General features: G+C 38.1%; 1 protein-coding gene across 1 annotated transcript in view; it reads right to left on the reverse strand.

Moving 5' to 3' along the window:
- Window positions 1-2,726: 2,726 nt before the first annotated feature.
- GNAI3 (G protein subunit alpha i3) overlaps window positions 2,727-18,749 on the reverse strand; it is a 47,358-nt gene continuing 31,335 nt past the window's right edge. Inside the window, exons 4-9 of the mRNA XM_032421993.1 lie at window positions 16,273-16,430; window positions 14,214-14,342; window positions 10,990-11,119; window positions 10,424-10,577; window positions 4,852-5,065; window positions 2,727-4,761 (exon numbers count right to left, since the gene is read on the reverse strand). Coding sequence (XP_032277884.1) covers window positions 4,875-5,065; window positions 10,424-10,577; window positions 10,990-11,119; window positions 14,214-14,342; window positions 16,273-16,430 — 762 coding nt within the window. The 3' untranslated portion in view covers window positions 2,727-4,761; window positions 4,852-4,874. The remainder of the gene's footprint in view (window positions 4,762-4,851; window positions 5,066-10,423; window positions 10,578-10,989; window positions 11,120-14,213; window positions 14,343-16,272; window positions 16,431-18,749) is intronic.

Consider the following 18,749-nt stretch of genomic DNA (forward strand, 5'->3'; position numbering starts at 1 on the left):
CTAGATTTCAGGGAAACATTAGCAGCAAGCATACAAAGACTTTTCTATTTGACTCCACAATCATTCCCCTTACCTACCCCTTCCCCAGCCTTGTCTCAAAAAGACTTTCCAGTCTATAATTTAGAGCTAGCTAGCTTTGCTCTTTATCCACCAACTGTAAATGAATATTCATGTTATTACATATATATAGCTAGACCTCTATCATGGGATTTTATCTTTGATGTTTCTTTCAATTTTCACTGAATAAATGCAGTAACACAAATGAAACAAATGTTTGGAAACTCCAAGTTTCTTGTTTTGTCTTAATTTTGTATAAAAACTAAATACTCTGTATCAAAAGTGTAGGAATGTTCTTTGACTAACAGTTCTCTTACTAATTTTTTTTGGTGAAAGGCACTCTAAGTCATGTACAAAAGGTGCTTCATATTTATTGGCAAATAAAAAATACCTCAATCATTTACTAGTGACTTTTAAGGTTATATGTCTACTATTTATGTTGATCTTTTTAAAAAAAGATTTATTTATTTGTTTGTTTGTTTTTTGGGAGGGGGAGGGAAAGAGGGAAGGAAGGAGGGAGAGAGAATCTCAAGCAGTCTCTGAGTGGGGCTTGATCTCTCAACCCTGAGGCCATAACCTGAGCCGAAACCAAGAGTCTGATGCTTAAGTGACTGAGCCACCCAGGGACCCCTATTTCTGTTGATCTTTAACATAAGGTCCTATTCAGTTGTCCGCAAATGTTGGCCCAGGTTAGCTTCATCAGAACCACGCAGGAGTTTATTTAAAAATACATGTTCTCAGGACCTGTCTGCAACATCTCAATTTAGCAGAGTTTAGCCAGGGAATCTCTATGTTAATCATGCACCTCAGGTATCTACTGCTATTATAACCTTCTGTATTATCTTTCATTCCTAAGAAGACTTGAGTCAAGCCAGGTATGTAAGCCTGACATAGTATCAGAAAAAAATTGTCCTGTCTTGACTTGTTCAGGAGTCCTAGCAGAAGTAACTCATACAAGTTATGAGAAAATTGGGGGGGGGGGGTTAAAAACTAAACAAAGGTAAAGGAACAAAGATCCTGACCATCCAGAAAGTTTGTTCCCCAGTGCCTCACCTCACCTAAATCTTTTACTTCCGGATGGTTGACAGCAAGACCAACTTTCAATTTCAGGCCTCAAAGCAGCCTGGTGTGCTCTTGTGCTCAGCCAGCCATAAAGCTATGTGGAGAGCTGTGGCTGATCCAGTTCAGATCTCTGACTTCTATTATGAAGCCTTAAGAACACAAAAATGACCCGGCAGTACTGGGAAACTGAAATAACTTTGTTCTTAAAGCCAGTATAAGATATGAAGGATTTCACAAGCAGTAAGAGTGAAGAAAATTAGTGTTGTTTTAGGTATGTTTAAATGAGTAGAGGACTGTGGTTTTTTGAACATCTGGAAGGGGGAAAAGATCAATCAAAGGTAGGTTTTTAATTGGAGGGAAAGACTAACTTTACCTTATATGTAACTGCCAATACAGCAACCAGTTCTGCAACAGGACGCTCCAGAAGGCTAAACAAATGTATACATACATGAAATAACTAGTCAGGCTAGGTAAGCAATATCGAAAGAAAGTCACAGCTACAAATCAGAGAACAGTGGCCAGGATATAAGAATATAAGGTGGGCAAATGAATTAGAAGAACCAGCAGTTATTTTTAAATACTCTAAATAATGTGCATGTAATAAAACACAATAGAACACGTAAGAGAATAAGAAACAAAGCAAGAAGATAGTTTTTAAAATTTGGTCCATCTATTCTTAGAATGCAGCACCTTTTAAAAAAAGAACAATCCATCACTGGAAATAATAAAATGACACACTGAACTAGAGATTTAGAATTCAAACCGTCCTAGATGAAATGTCATCCCAAGATTCACTTTGAGTAACTGTAAAACTTCTTGGAATTTTCATGCCAGGAGGTGAAATCTTTTGCAAGTCTGAATTATATGGTTGGGGAAGAATGGCCATTAAGGAGAATACTTCCACTTTACATAGAGCCTAATGAATGGCATTTTTTTTACAGCCCAAGGTTTTAATCAGGTGAAGATGTGACTGTCAACAAAATAAAGCTATTGTTGTAGTCCTTCCTACTAGGGTCTATTTACTGTTCTTTATTCATTAAAATTTAATTTTCTTATATGTGCTGGTTTCTTAGATGGTCCAAGGCCTGGCCACATGAATACTGAAATGTGGTCCATCACAAACCTCCAGCATTCTCTGCAGAAAAGATACAAGGCAACTTTTAGTTTCTTTGATTACAAATATCAATCCTTTTTCTCCAGGCTAATACACATGATGTTTAACCCCCGCACTCTGGCTCTGCTATGAGAAAAGATCTTTTATTTCAAAATACAACAGGGGTTTGCGAAGCTGATGATCAGAATCACCTTTTTAAAATTATAGATCACTAGCCCACCGGCCAAGAGTTAATTGCTGAGATGGATCCTGGTGATTTTGACTTAAGGCATACTTGAAAACCACTGACTTGAATTGTGTCCCTGTGTCCTCAAGAAATGTGCATTTAAGTAATAAGTTACATGGAATGGTAGGGTAGGGGGTGATCTTCATGTAAATATAGAACAAAGGTAAATGGTATAAAGGCAGAAAAGTGGAGAACTACTATTTTTCATTAACAGAAAAGCTAAAAAATGAACTTAACAGACAGACGTATTCAAATGAAAATACAAAATGCATTTCCAAGTATAATTAACTTACTTAGATTATTTGTTATTTTGGATTATCAACAATACCACCCCATTAGCCCTGACTATAGAAAGACTACAGTTAAAACAATATTCCACCAGTTCTCATTTCCAGATGATCCTATATCACAGAATACAATAAGGAAAAGATATATTCAAAATGAACAAGAACTATCAACTTATGTGGGCATAAGTTAATCACCAATTGAAGCTGATCATTTTCTTTTAGATCCAGTTTTCCCAACCCTAAAAAATAAAAAACTGTTTAGACAGTAACAGTTATACCATCTGCATAGTTATACTTTTCCAAAAAGAGTACGAAAAAAAATTCCAATAAAGGCACTGAACTGCTGTGGCTTGCTTTCTGAACCAGCTTTGATGACCACCAACCTTTTTGTTTTGTTTTAAACTAGTAAAAGGTTACATCAAAAGATGACACAGAATCCAATCCAAAAAGACTGGACCCCAAAGGCGCTGCTCAAACTGCTGATTTGGAATGCTCAAAATGCATTCTCTTCATTTGCCTTCCCCCAAAGGCCCATTCAGTATTTAAGGACATTTGCTGTACATTATACAAAAGGACTGCAGGCTGAGGTGAATAAAGCTCTCCACAAAACCAAAATGTAAACCTGGAAAATGGATTATGACTGCATGTCACTTACACAGATAGGACATAAGACCCTCAGTCAGGCCAAGATTCAACAATACCATTACACCAAAAGACTAGCCCTTCAGGGAACCCTCTACCTAAACCCATTCTCAGACAAAGGCCAAAGCACATTCAGCAGGGACAAAAAGAAACAGAAGAAAATATTTCCAGAAAGGTCTAGTTACAAACAGGAACAAACCTGGACTCTTTACTCACCATTTTAATACTGCTGCCAACTATAACAGATTAAAATCTGTACACACAACATAGTGGAAAAAGTCCCAAGATGCAATAGTTTCGGCAAAAGAAGGTACTGACTAAGGATTACTACAATTAACATTGCTACAATAAAAACAATGGCAAACAGGGATTTGGCACCACATTTACAAAGTAAAAGCATGCATTGTTAATACACTTTAGATGTTACCCAACAGAAAAGGCCATGGAAGATGGAAAACAAGGGGCATCTTTTACAGAACTCCCTATGACTGAGACAAACAAGCAAGAACCAAAGGGGTCAATTTAGATCTGTAGCAGCAAAGTCACTGTTTCTGTTTGGAATTTAGCAATTTGCATTTCTAATCGACAGCTGCCCTGGGTGTGTCTGTATCCAAGAAGCTAACTTTACATACTACATCAGCATTTCCCTAGTAATTTGGTAATCAGCATAAACCAGGTTAACCTTAAACCATAAGCTTAAACAAAAGTTAGAGAGCTAGAATCTTATTACAGAACTCTCCAATGTCATTACCATTTTGAAACCATAATGGTACTTTGAACAGGAGAGTAACATAAATTTCACCCAAAAAAGCTATAATCATAGCCCCAATAACCATGAAGAATTAAGTAATTATGGAAGTATTATGTTCTGACCATACCAAAAGTTAAAAACAAAGAGTTCTTACTAAGAGGAAAATTTTCAAGATGATCTGGCCACATCATGTGCATAGTTAAGATCGTGTTTTAATAAAGATTCTTTTGCAAAGAAATAAAATTTAGTCATGTTATTCTCCTGATGAAAAAAAAAAAAAACTTTAAAAATGAACTACTGGTGGTTTGTTAAGAAGGAAAAAAAGAGTAAGCTACATATTAAAGTTCTGGAATGCAGCACCTCAACTTCACATCGGCCCTAAACGTTTGAGATTATGAAATCCAAGTGATGTCTTGATGATCGAATCATACTTTACAGCTGTTCCAATTCCAATGTCTGACTTTAGCATCTCGTGTCAATTAAGAGTTCCCTAATACAGAAGATTGTGCTAAAGAGTGCTAAGATTCTGCATGCTGCTGCCATTCCCTGGTCCCGTTCATGCTTGGGGCTGCCCAATGAGACAGCAAAAGAAGTCTGGTCTCAACACTCCACACTGTAATAACTAGAAAAGAAGAACATTCTTAATTAGAAAAGTTTACAAGGTCAAGAGATATCACTACAGCACTAGAACTAAATTATCTTGAAGTTTTACCTTTTATTAACATCCAACCCTCTTCAGTAAAGTCCACATTCCTTTAAGTTGTTTTTAATGATGACATCTGTAACAGCATCAAAAACAAACTGCACATTCTTGGTGTCTGTGGCACAGGTGAAGTGGGTATAGATCTCCTTCGTATCTTTTCTTCTGTTCAGATCTTCAAACTGGCACTGAATATAAGCAGCTGCTTCTTCATATGTATTGGAACCTGAAGCAGACACCCAATATTCTCAGTTCGAATCATAAAAGCTGCCTGAATTCAACTAAGTCAGGCCATCACCATTTACTTATGAAGACAGGGAATATAACCCAAAAGAATATAAGACAGATTTATTTCTATAATCATTAAGTTTTTCTATAATCATTAGATTTTTCTTGAGAGCAGACTCTAAGTAAAACAAAATCATCACAGAAAAAGATCTAGGGAAACAAAACTTTCTTTTTCTCCTTTCATTTTGATTTTTCAGCTAAAAAACCTAGAATGTATAAAAGGAAACTAGAGAAGTAGGAAGATGCATTGCTAGAACACAACTGTTTAAAAGGTCAGAGAGCCTGTGCTCCTTGGAGTGATCTTGAAATAAACAATTCAAGAGTTAATCATACTTCTTTTCAAAAGCATATCAATTTTAAGGGGGCTTACTTCAGAGCCTTATAATTAAAGGTAAACAAGTACATGTAAAAGGGAAAGGGCCTGAATTACACACTTTAAAATGTGTTTTTATAAAAATAAATAAAATGTGTTTTTGTGACATATAAATTACATCTCAATAAAGCTATTTTTTTTTTTTAAGATTTTATTTATTTATTTGACAGACAGAGAGCAAACACAAGTAGGCAGAGCAGCAGGCAGAGGGAGGAGAAGCAGACTCCCCGCAGAGCAGGTAGCCTGACATGGGGCTCGATCCCAGGACCCTGGGATCATAACCTGAGCCGAAGACAGCCGATTAACCGACAGAGCCACCCAGGTGCCCCAAAGCTATTATTTTTTAAAGGTGGGGTGTCTCAAAAGTAAACCTTATTTTCAATATTTGTAATTAACACTCTAAACCACAAGCTTCCTACATCATCTCCTCTACCTGTGAGCCTTCCGAATAGCCCTAGAAATTGACTACAGAACCAGGAAACCTCAACAAAGAAAATGCAAGACTTTATTCCGGTAAACTAGAGGCTGTTTTCACCAAATAACATCTGTGAGATTAAGTGACATTAAGCATGACAACAAATACCAATTAAGTGTTTAAAAAAAGACTAAACAAAGAAAAGCTTAAGAAAGAAAAGAATGTTATTTAAACAGACTACTTAGAGAAATAAAGGAAGATAGCTTGGTAGGTGCTTGAAATAGGTTTTTCGAGATTGGCAGAACTTCTGTAAATTCAAGGAGAGAGAGCACTGAGAATTGTGTCTGGTAGGAACAAATACTGATACCTGGGCAATGAAGACTGTGAGACGACGACTTCTTTTTTTTTAAAAGATTTTATTTATTTATTTGACAGAGACACAGCGAGAGAGGGAACATAAGCAGGGGGAGCGGGAGAGGGAGAAGCAGGCTTCCCGCCGAGCACAAAGCCTAACGCGGGGCTCGATCCCAGGACCCGGGGATCATGACCTGAGCCGAAGGCAGATGCTTAAGGACTGAGCCACCCAGGCGCCCCAGATGTGTGACTTCTTAAAAGAAGAATGAAGTCAATGGCTTAGAAGGTCGTCCCCCACCCCCCCAAAAAAGGATATGACATTGAGAGCTCTTTGCTATGTGGAAGATTCCCAGTGAGAACACTGTCAATCCTTATACCTAAGTAAGCTTTCTCTCCACTTTAAAACCTGGCCACTTTCTATGAACTCATCATTCCCAACCCTGGCCACATTTCCAACTTCCCTGAGAAAACAAAGACCAGAGGGCTTACTACATCTCAACTCTTGAGCCTACCACCTCACTTAGAAGTCACCTATATTCCCACATATTTGTACCTTTGGTCTTAAAGAGGTCTTCCTTCCAGTTTCAAAATTTAATTCCTCTACCAAGATTCTTTTAAGTTGAGGTGAAATTTATGTAACACACAGTAAGACATTTTAATGTGTACAATACAGTGGCATTTAGTATATTCACAATGTTATGCAAACACCACTTCTCTCCAGTTTCCAAATTTTTCACCAACCCAGAAAAACACCCCATTCCCATTAAGTAATCATTCCTCATTCCCCTCATTCTGACCCCTCCCCCCCCGCCTCTCCTGGTTGGTAACCACCAACCAACCTGCTCTCTGTCTCTATGGATTTGCCTATTTGGGGTATATCATATAAAAGCAATCGCACAAATGTGACCTTTTGTGTTTGGCTTCTTTCACTTGGCATAACATTTATGAGGTTCATACAGTAGGAGCATGTGTCAGTACTTCGTTCCTTTTTATGGCTGAATAATATTCCAACGTATGGAATTCCATCTGCTTACAAATCTTGCTCCATCAATTATATCCACTTTTTACAACTTCTCTTTTGCTATAAAATCTTACCACTAAGCTGGTGAACATTCTTAAATCTTTCTTTTCCCTGTAATCCAAGCTGCTCAAGAGTAGGCTACACCTGTCTTGATTTCTCTACTTCCCACTCAGTAACTCACTGCCCTGGCTCTGCTCTCACTGATAATGCCCTCAATAACACTCACGATCTCCTGGACTGCTAATTCCAGAGGCCATTTTTCAATGTGTAGCTTACTTTGTCTGCACACAACATCACTGACCACCCCTCACTTCTAAATTTCTTAGTTTTTTGATACTTTGGCTCTCCTGGTTATTCTCTTTGTATCCAATATAAACCTTTCTTTCTCTCCTGCCAATAGAATCTGGTATTCTCTCTCTCATTCTATCCATGGTCTTTTCTGTCCTCATTCTATAACATCACCCCACGTCATCTCATCCATTTCCATACTGTATTTATACATGATCTCAAATCAATACAGCTAACCCCCTATCTCTCATAAAGCTCCAAGGCCACATATATATCTTCCTTTTAGATACCTCCATCTGGATGTTCCACAGATGCTTCAAAAATCAACATTTCTTTTTCTTTCTTTTTTTCCTTCTTTCTTCCTTTCTTTATTTTAATTAACATATAATGTATTATTTGTTTCAGGGGTACAGGTCTGTGATTCATCAGTCTTACACAATTCACAGCGCTCACCATAGCACATACCCCTCCCCAATGTCCATCACCCAGCCACCCCATCCCTCCCACCCCGCTCCACTCCAGCAACCCTCAGTTTGTTTCCTGAGATTAAGAGTCTCTTATGGTTTGTCTCCCCCTCTGGTTTCGTCTTGCTTCATTTTTCCCTCCCTTCCCCTATGATCCTCCGTCTTCTTTCTCAAATTCCTCATAACAGTGAGATCATATGATAATTGTCTTTCTCTGATTAAAAAATCAACATTTCTAAATATCACTTCAGATCACAACACCAGCAGCCAATCGAGGCAGAACTCTGGTAGTACTCTTCCCACTTCCTCACCCTAGCTATACTCTTTCACTTTATTACAGAAAGCTTTACAGTGTCTGCCCAGCTAACAAGAGTTCTCCTTCCCTGAAAATATCCAACTCCGATCTAAAGGTTATAGTGCTGCAGCCCTGGCATTCATGTTTGTGTCCCTGACCTTGACTGACTGACTGACAAGGCTAAGGATTTTTGCCTGCCTTAACCTTGGCCAGCATCTCTCTCCTAGTAATTTGAACCTGGGGCCAACCAGTATCAGTGTAGCGTGGTCTTTATTTTATTTTTTAAGATTTTTTTGTTAAAGATTTTATTTATTTATTTGACAAAGAGAGACAGCGAAAGAACCGAACACAAGCAGAGGGAGTGGGAGAGGGAGAAGTAGGCTTCCCGCTGAGCAGGGAGCCCAACGTGTGGCTCGATCCCAGGACACCCTGGGATCATGACCTGAGCCGAAGGCAGACGCTTAACCGACTGAGCCACCCAGGTGCCCCGATTTTTTAAGAGTTTATTTCTAAGTAATCTCTACACTCAATGTGGGGCTCAAACTTACAACACTGAGATCAAGAGTCACATGCTCTACTGACTAAGCCAGCCAGGTGCCCCTAACCAGGTCTTTTAAATGCAGGAGAGATACTGTGGCAGGGCCATCTTGTATCACATAAACTGAGTAGCACAGAAAGTTGTTAAGCAGAGAGAGAAGAATAAAGAAGATGCACACATAGAAGAAGAGAAAAGAGACGGGGAAAGAAGTGCTTCTAGGGTCCTTGACAGCTTTCTATTTCCTAGTTCTAAACACATTTGTGTTTTGTTTTGTTTTTTAAGATTTTATTTTTTGACAGAGAGAGAAATAGGGAGAGAGGGAACACAAGCAGGGGGAGTGGGAGAGGGAGAAGCAGGCTTTCCGCGGAGCAGGGAGCCCGATGCGGGGCTCGATCCCAGGACCCTGGGATCATGACCTGAGCCGAAGACAGACGCTTAATGACTAAGCCACCCAGGCGCCCCTATTGTGTATCTTTCTAAAGTACAGTTTCTACTACATCATGTACCCCAATCAAAATCCTTCAATAGCTCCCCACTATCTCAGCATCAGATACAAGGCCCTCCATGAACATCCCTGCCCGTCACTCCAATGACTCCTTCCCACCACATTAAGCTCTGGCAATACCAAATTCCTTCTAGGTTCCAAAACCTATTGTGTCATTTTTTTTACAATCTTTTTTTTTTTTTTTTTTTTAATAAATGTGGGGCCTGAACTCATGACCCTGAGATCAGGAACTGAGCTGAAATCAAGAGTTGGACACTCAGGGGCGCCTGGGTGGCTCAGCTGGTTAAGCGACTGCCTTCGGCTCAGGTCATGATCCTGGAGTCCCGGGATCGAGTCCCGCATCGGGCTCCCTGCTCGGCAGGGAGTCTGCTTCTCCCTCTGACCCTCCTCCCTCTCATGCTCTCTGTCTCTCATTCTCTCTCAAATAAATAAATAAAAAATCTTTAAAAAAAAATAAAAAAGAGTTGGACACTCAACTGACTGAGCCACCCAGGCACCCCTCATGTCATTTTCATATATGCTATCCCTTCCTCCTAAAATGCTTTTAATCCTCTGTTTGCCTGGTGATTTCTAATTCGTCCTCTCATTATCGCACTCCAAGTGTCATTTCCTCTAGAAAGAAGAGGACACTGAACCCACAGCAGTATCCCCTTCTTCTGTTAGTGAACATTTCCTACTATAATGAAATTCTTTATGTGTGTGTCCCTCTCTTTACAACTACTGTGTCTTAAGTGATCAATGACTGCACCTTATCCTTGTATTTTTTTGAACATACATACACCAAATTTTGATTTTATATTTCTCTATTTTACTCAAAAAATGAGGATAGAAATACAAAATAAACACAGTAAACTCGATTATGTCTGGAATAGCACTTTAGACTTAAGGGGTCTTAATCACATGCTTAATGTTAATACCACTACCAGTGAACACTCTCCATAAGGATATACATGCATCGTTCAAAATAAAAGGCAGGTGTAGGAATGTCACTAAGTGTTGATCTACAATGTGTACCTCAAACAAAATCGTTCATGGTTCCTTACCCGTGTATTCTGGATAACAGATAGTTAATGGACTCCTCTTTATTTTTTCCTCAAAAAGGTCTTTCTTGTTGAGGAAGAGAATGATTGAAGTGTCTGTAAACCATTTGTTGTTACAAATGCTGTCAAACAGTTTCATGCTTTCATGCATTCGGTTCTGAGGGGGAAAAAAGGGGTGTCAATAGTAAAAAAGTAAAAGTGGATAACTATTAATGAAAAAAACAGACCAAGTTTTAGAAGCACTGAATGGCACGCGTGGAAATAAGCTAGACACTGATAACACAAAAGCTAAGTCAGTCCTCATTTTCGTAATTCTTGGAGGTTGGGAGGTGGGAAGAAGACTGGCTAACAAGAGGACTTAATCCTGCTCACATACTCAATGCACTGTCTTATCTCTTAAGAATTAGTAGGGCACAGATCAATATTTTAAAAGTCTAATCTCACAGGGGAAAAAATTAAGGGATCAAGATTTGGTTTAATGAGCAAATGGATACACAAAATCTTCCTAAAAGTTGTTTTCCACTTCCCGGCTGCATTAAACAGGCTTTTTACCAGAAGATCCAACATACCATCTCCTCATCCTCAGCCAGAACAAGGTCATAATCACTGAGGGCCACACAGAAGATAATTGCTGTCACTCCCTCAAAACAGTGAATCCACTTTTTCCGTTCTGATCTTTGGCCACCTACATCAAACATCCTAAGTAAAGGGAAAGAATGCACAAATTCAGCAAGGTCACAAATACAGCTCTCCCTAAACTGAAATGGTTAGGGAACCTCCCACTATTGCGTATTCAAAACCCCATTTATAACATAAAAGACAAACAAGGAGCAAATAAAATGTAATCAAACTAATACTCTGTGGTTAAAAGTAAAAGAGAACAACATGAGAAAAACTCTAGGAATAATCAAAATTCTCATTTTAGATAACTAGTTGCGCCTCCTCTCTATCAAAGCTTCTATCAGGTGTGCCAAAAGTCAGCAGAATAAGCACTGAAATGGATTAAAGGAAGGAGGGGGAAAAAAGACAAGAAAAACAAAGAGCTGAATAATATAAGGTAATAACAAGAATACTAACTAATACTTATTGTTTACCATGGTGCCAGACATGATCCTGAACACCTTCAGTACACTAAACTCATTTGACCCTCACAACACTCCTCTAAGTACTATTATCTCCAGTGCACAGATGAAGAAACTGAGGCACAGGTATGTTAAGTACCTAAAGGCACACTACTAACAAATGGGGACTGGGATTCTACACCCAGGCACTCTAACTCCAGCACCCAGGCTCTTACCCCTCAAAATGCTTTACCTCTTTAGTTAAAGAGAACAATGAAAAAATAGAAATCTCCAACTTGCATTGTGCTTCCAAAAAGTTTGTTTTCCTTACTTTTTAACTTTCTTTTTTTTTTAATTGAGGTATGGTTGAGATATGTTTTCCTTACTTTAGAGATTAATTATGGGGAAAAAGTAAATTATATTTCAGGGTAGGACTCTAAGAACCCAGTATCTTAAAAACAAAACGTAACCAGTATTTCCCAACTCTATGTCTCATTTGAACCTAATTAATAACAACAAAGCCTTAGCTGTTCACAAACTTTATGTTCCACTCCAGATTAGTTTTAGTTCACCACTCCCTTCTGGGGGTCTTACTTGATATCCTGGCTCAACTGCTGTACTTCTGTCAACAGTGTCCTCATCTACCTCCTACAGTAAGAGGAACACCGGCAGTGCTTTGTCTTTTAGCTGGTACCAGCGTCTGAGGAGGTATGCATACAAATGAGTGAAGATAGATGTCTGATGACTAGGACAAAATTTTAAAAGGTAAACTTTGCCAAGCTGGTTTAGTATGTCAGATCTAAAGTGACTCAAGGTCTATTTCCAAAGAATTTTCCCCTGGAAATTGAGAGAAATAAGACATACTGAGTAATTTCTCAATGTATGTTTGAAAGAGAATAGTCATCTTCTCTCTTTATGACCCAGCCTTTTCTTTTGGTTGATCTAGCAGGTTTTTTTTTCAGCCTTTGGTCATGTCACCTGGAATGATGCAGTCACAGGCTGGCTTTAATACAGGGTCATATTATAGGCTTTAGGAAAGTGAACATCATATATTATCACTATAGACGTCTTTCAAGGGGAGACACACGCTGGAACACCAATAATTTCAGTTTACCCCTCCGTTTTCTTCTACAAAGTCCATAAAACTAGTAGAATACTGTGACGTTCCCAAGGTGGGCTTTTAGCACATATTAACATTTACAATATAATTCACTAACAGATCAACATTTTATAAACATTACCTCATAACTGAGAGGCAAGTAAGCAATTACACAATGCCTTGCATATAGTAGATGCTCAATAAATGTTTGAATAAATGGATAGTGGTTTTGCCTAGAGAGAAGAGGAAAAGGAAGAAGTGATAGTACTTCATAACAAGATATCTACATACCAACAATAAAGTGGGTGCAGCACTTTAACTAGATCTGGCTGTTGATCCTGACATAAGAAGACCAGTAGGATTTACCCAATTAAAGATCAATCTATGACATCAACAAGAATGCTTTCCACACTAAATAAAGTTCACCACATTGAATTATAAATGGATTACTAATCTTATCGTACACAAAAGACATCTCATTCTTATGGTTGCACAGGTGATATAAATCCATATGGCCTTTGCTACTCCAGTTAAATAAATTCATCAGTGCTAAAGATAAGCAGCTCTTCTATTCTACAAATATTCAGCTGAACTGCTATTTTCCTGCACCATGTTTCTGACCTGTTTTGGTTTGTTAAGATTTCAAGACCTCAAGTGGTATCTAGTAATACCTAAACTCTGTATGGATTTCCCAAATCCTGTGAAGCAACTGTTTTCAGAGAAAAGAACACGGAGAAGTTCTGAGCTAGAAGTTACATTTGTGTGCGACAGTGCTGAGAATCACAGATCACATATGAGCGTAATGAGGCAGCTGGAACAAATATATATTGAAGGGGAAAAGTTTACCCCTAATCTCAAAGGTCACAAAAGCAGGAAGTGGGAACCAAAAAGACAGTTCTAATATTTACAAAAGACCATTAACACAGAGACAAGCCGAAGCCTATTTCAGAATGACTAATGCTAATGAGAAAGTCCTTTGTATTCATGTACTAGAATTTTCTCTCTCTATAACAACCACTTTTTATGTCATCATACTTAGCCAAAATACCTTTATTGCTGTATCAATTTTCCATTCTACACTACAGCAAGAACTTAGTTTACATGATACTGTGCACAAATCAGTCCAAGAACCATGACAATATTAGCTCCATTCCATTAAACCTAAATGCGCTTCGGTAAGGATCAACACGGGTGAGTGAAGCATTTCTATTTTATTATCAAAATGGCAGAACAAAGCCACATCACTAAGTATCTATCCTTAGTATTGTTGTTACCCTTCTAAACAACAAACATTCAATACCTGTTTTGACGATTCCAACAAAAAAGCAGCTGAAAAGAATAAAATTAAAAATAAAATAAAATGATAACCGTATGATTACTTTTATTGCTATTTATAATTTAATTCTGAATTTAAATTCCTCCAAATGGACAAAACTATTTGATGCTATTTGGAGAAAGAAGAAAGGCCTGGGCCCCCATTCAGTTAAAACATTCAAATACCAACTGATGAATATGATGGCAGGTTTTTAAACCAAAGATTATTGCCTAGAGAAATTTTGCCCGGATTAAGAGATATGAACTAAAGGAAAGATATTTGTCTTTCACACATGTAACAAAAAGGTTAATGACTTACTTGAAGTATAGGTCTTTGAAGGTGAAATGCGTTTCCACAATGCCTGTGGTCTTCACTCTTGTCCGCAGAACATCTTGCTGAGTTGGAATGTAGTTGGTTTGGGATATTCTATCCAAATCATTTAGGTAACTAAATAAAACACACATTTATTTTTACTTGGTGAAGCCAACCATGTACATAGCAAATCAACAGACTAAACTAGTTCCTTCCCAAAAGATTCTGAACCTGTCACTAAAGTGGCAGAACAAAATCAGAGCTTCAGTATCACAGAAATGATAATGAGAAAAAGTGTGAACCTAGCATAGGACAACTGAAGTAGGTTCTATATACACTACACAAAAGTGGTTTTAATTCTACCAAAATTAAGCTGTGAAGGCCAATTAAAAGCAAACAAATATGGAAATGTTACTCTTATTATAAAAAGATTTCTGGGGCGCCTGCCTGGCTTAGTCAGTAGACCATGTGACTCAATCTTGGGGTTGTGAATTCAAGCCCCATGTTGGATGTAAAGATTATTTAAAAATAAAAAATCTTGAAAAAAAAATCTTGGAGAAAAAAAAAGATTGCTGAAACTTAATGCTAAATACTGAATCAACTGTGTGTTGCATAGTACAAAACCAAACCAAATCAAAAGCCCTCAGACATTTAAAGGTCATTTGTATGTTCCTACATTTGATAGGACATTCGAGAATGGTGTTTGAATTACTAAAATTAAAATAAGAACTATGTTCAATAAGAATGAGTATTTCTTTCTTTCATTCATGAAACAGAAAAGTTGTGTTTTTTTTAATCTAAGTCAAAAACAAATTGTAAATACTTCCAAAGAAATGTAATTTATTCAGTGAAATAATTAAAAGACTGCTTCAAAGCTAAATTAATTTTTTTTAAAGCTAAACTAAATTTTTGGTAATTTCAGGATTCCTAAAGATTTTTTGGCTAGAAAACTGAAGAACAGGTGGCACTATTATAAGTGAATCATTAACAAGCTTCTATAAAAGTACTACCATTAATGTTAAGGAATCAGTCAAGCCTAGATCAAATATTATGGAAAAAAAACCTCTATAAATCAATGTTCTCTGGTGTAGTTAAAGGATTCAGAGCTTAATGAATGTATGATAGAAAAAATAATAACAATATAGCTTTCATGACTATTGGGAGAATTACTGAAACTACCAACATATGCAACTAAAAAATATTTAAAAATGGGCAAGAATCCTGAAATGTTTCTAAAGTTTTCATTTCAAGAATAACTAAGTTTTTCAAATATAATTTAACTCCTTCTTATAACAACTTAAACAAGAATGAAGGATAGGAAAATAGAATATTGGAGAAAATACCTTAATGCTTAGTGTCCCCAATTAGTACAGAGATAGATACAGTTACCAAGAACTCTCCAAGTCCCCAAAAGGCACATTAAAAAGTACATTCTGAATATGTCTTTATAAACAAACATGTTGTAAAAGAAGATAGGATAGCATATAATAGCCTTGCTCAAGTATTAATTACAAATTCTCTCAAACTATGTAACTCTTAAGAGAATTTCCTTGACAAACAGATGCTTTGACTTCCTTCCAAGACTCAACATTCTCTTTCTGTACAAAGTCTACTATCTTGATCTGGCAAAAGATTTATTAGTGGTGACTGGTACCAGAGAAATCCATAGTGCAGCCCGGCCACAGAGTTGGGTGCATAAAAAGGGGTATCACAATTCTAATTTCCCTCACTAGCTGGCAATTAATGCAAAGTCCTTATGCAGAGGGAACTGGAAGAGATCCAGGATCCAGCTGCAAAAGATTTCTCTCCTCTTTCACTTCCTTATTATAAACTACCATGGAGCTACTTTTCATGGTGCCAATTCTCCCATTTACATTCCAAGAGGCAACGTTCTTCTCCAAGTCATACAAAATGACCAAGGGCTATATAACCCTAAACTGAAACCATCTTCAAAGGAATGCTATAGACTTCTAAGAGCGTCTGTTACTTAAATGTTTTGTTAAGGACAGACCCTAAACTTTCTTAGGGTCACCAAATTATTTTCTGTTATGGAAAAATTACTTACTATGAAGCAGAATCATTGAGCTGATACTCCCTGGATCTGCTGAAGCAAGCTTGCACTCCACCGTCTCGCCATAACCGTTTAATCACTCCTGCTAGTTCTGGAGTCATGACTCCTTCTTCAGCACTGCCCGCCAAAACAAATAATTGCCGGGCATCATCCTGAAGAAAGCAGTTAAGAAAGAGAGACAAATGATTCTCCACTTCTTAAAGACTTGACACAAGAGTCTCTCTAAAACACAAGCACATTATATGTTTCATTATTTTAAGACAAGTATTAGAGAGACCTTTCCAGGCAGGGCAGTCTGAGAGAATTTACAATGAAGTCACTCCCCCTACTCACTCCACTGTAGTTAGAAGTGCAGAGCCGAGCTGAGGAATGATTTCAGTCCCCCTACCACATACCACCATCTCCGAAAAAGACCTCTTCTGACTGGCCTACAAATCTCCACCCTGCTTACTCATGATTTTTTTTTTTTAAGATTTTATTTATTTATTTGACACAGAGAGAGAAGGGGGGAGCAGGCAGAGGAAGAGGGAGAAACAGGCTCCCCGCCGAGCAGGGAGCCCAACACGGGCCAATCCCAGGATCCTAGGATCATGACCTGAGCCGAAGGCAGATGCTTAACTGACTGAGTCACCCAAGCGCCCCAGTCATGATTTTTTGACAGAAAAACTGCTCTGTGAGATAGGCATATGTAACACATCCCCATTCTGTTAAAGGAAGTCTACAATAAAAATAGAAATGAAAAACCTGGCATGTAAGAGGTAAAGTCTAAACACGTCAGAGGGAGTAAAATATTAATCGAGTTTAAGGAAAAAGTGTTCTCTTCTTCCCCCTTCAGCTCAGACAGAACAACAGGAAGAAGAGGAGACTGAGTTATTTAAGAAGTCCGGAAGCCTAGTGAGGGAAATAAATCCCTCAGGGAAAAATTCAGTTTCTAGATTCCCCAAAGAATAATAATCCTCTAAATAAGGTGGGGGGCGGTGGGGGGAGACAGTAAGAGGAAAAGAAAGTTACAAAGAGATTTGATCAAAACTCATGAGTCAAGGGATGCCTGGGTGGCTCAGTTGGTTAAGCTTCTGCCTTCAGCTCAGGTCATGATCCCAGGGTCCTGGGGTCGAGTCCTGCTTCGGGCTCCCTGCTCAGTGGGGAGCCTGCTTCTCCCTCTGCCTGCCTGCCGCTCCCCCTGCTCATGCTCTCTCTCTCTGACAAATAAATAAATAAAATATTTAAACAACAACAACAACAAAAAAAACTCATGAGTCAAAAAGCTTTGTAAGTGGCTACAGTTTTTAAACCTAAAACGTGAGCTGTAAAGAGGACAGAAAAGGGCTACGAGAACTCTGATAATTTTGCTTTAGTCTACCCACCCTTGTCAGATAGTTTAAAAATAAACCCAGGTCTCAAGGAAGGAAAGGAAAAAGGAGAGGAAAAAAGAAAGGAAAAAGGGAAGGGAAGGGAAGGGAAGGAAGGAAAGGAAAGAAAGGGAAGAAAGAAAGAAAGAACAAACGAACGAACTTGGTGCCTGGCTGGCTCTATCAGTACAGCATGTGATTCCTGATTTTAGGGTTGTGAGTTCGAGCCCCACTTTGGGTGCAGAGATTACTAAAAAAATAAATAAAATCTTTAAAAAACTGAATAGACCCAAGTCGCATGGGATGCTTTCCCCACCTCAAATCTCCTATTTGTCTGCCTCAAGGAGAGTTCCAAATAACTAGTAAAATGCAGATACTAAAAAAATACCTATACTGGGTAAAGAAAAAGTAAAGGGGGAAGAGGAGCAATCAACTGTATCCTAAGTAGTCATTAGGACAATAAACTAGCAAGCAAAAAGCATTTCCGACCACACGTGAAATCACAACCCAAAACTCCTAAGACTTGTGTATTCCCAAAACTCATGCACCCACCTAAGCAAAACAAAACAAAACTAACCATTGTGCACTCCAGGAAATGCTGCCAAACTCGGGGTCTTCAGCCAAGTTAACAGCCCTCCTTTATAAGGTGCTTACCTGCATTCTTTCTAGTAATACTTTATGTCCATCCCTCTCTAAGAAACTGCATCTAACATCTATATTCCCCTCTTCTTTCAGAGATAAACATTTTAAATAAGGGAACAAATGACTGAGGGAAGTTGAAAAATTATACCAACTGGCAAACATACTCAATATTGAGCATGTCCTTCTATGTATATAGTGCTTTATTTAACATATGAAGACATTATAGTCCATTCTGAAATTTGAACTACTCATACAAGCTATTCAAAAGCCTCAATAAGCATTACTTTTTTAATAACACAATTTAATTTTAGAAACTTTAAAACAGAGAGAGAGTTATTGCTACATATTTCTGCTGTCCTGACTTCGTAAACACAGTTTTAAGGGGAAGCACTTTTCCCTTACCACTTAATCTCTTCCACTGACCTACTCTTGCTTCTCCACAATAAGCCCTCTTATAGGCCTTTAAGGAGGCCCCTCTTT

This window comes from Phoca vitulina, unplaced genomic scaffold (assembly GCF_004348235.1).
Source record: "Phoca vitulina isolate PV1807 unplaced genomic scaffold, GSC_HSeal_1.0 scaffold2, whole genome shotgun sequence".
In the NCBI taxonomy this organism is placed as follows: Eukaryota; Metazoa; Chordata; class Mammalia; order Carnivora; family Phocidae; genus Phoca; species Phoca vitulina.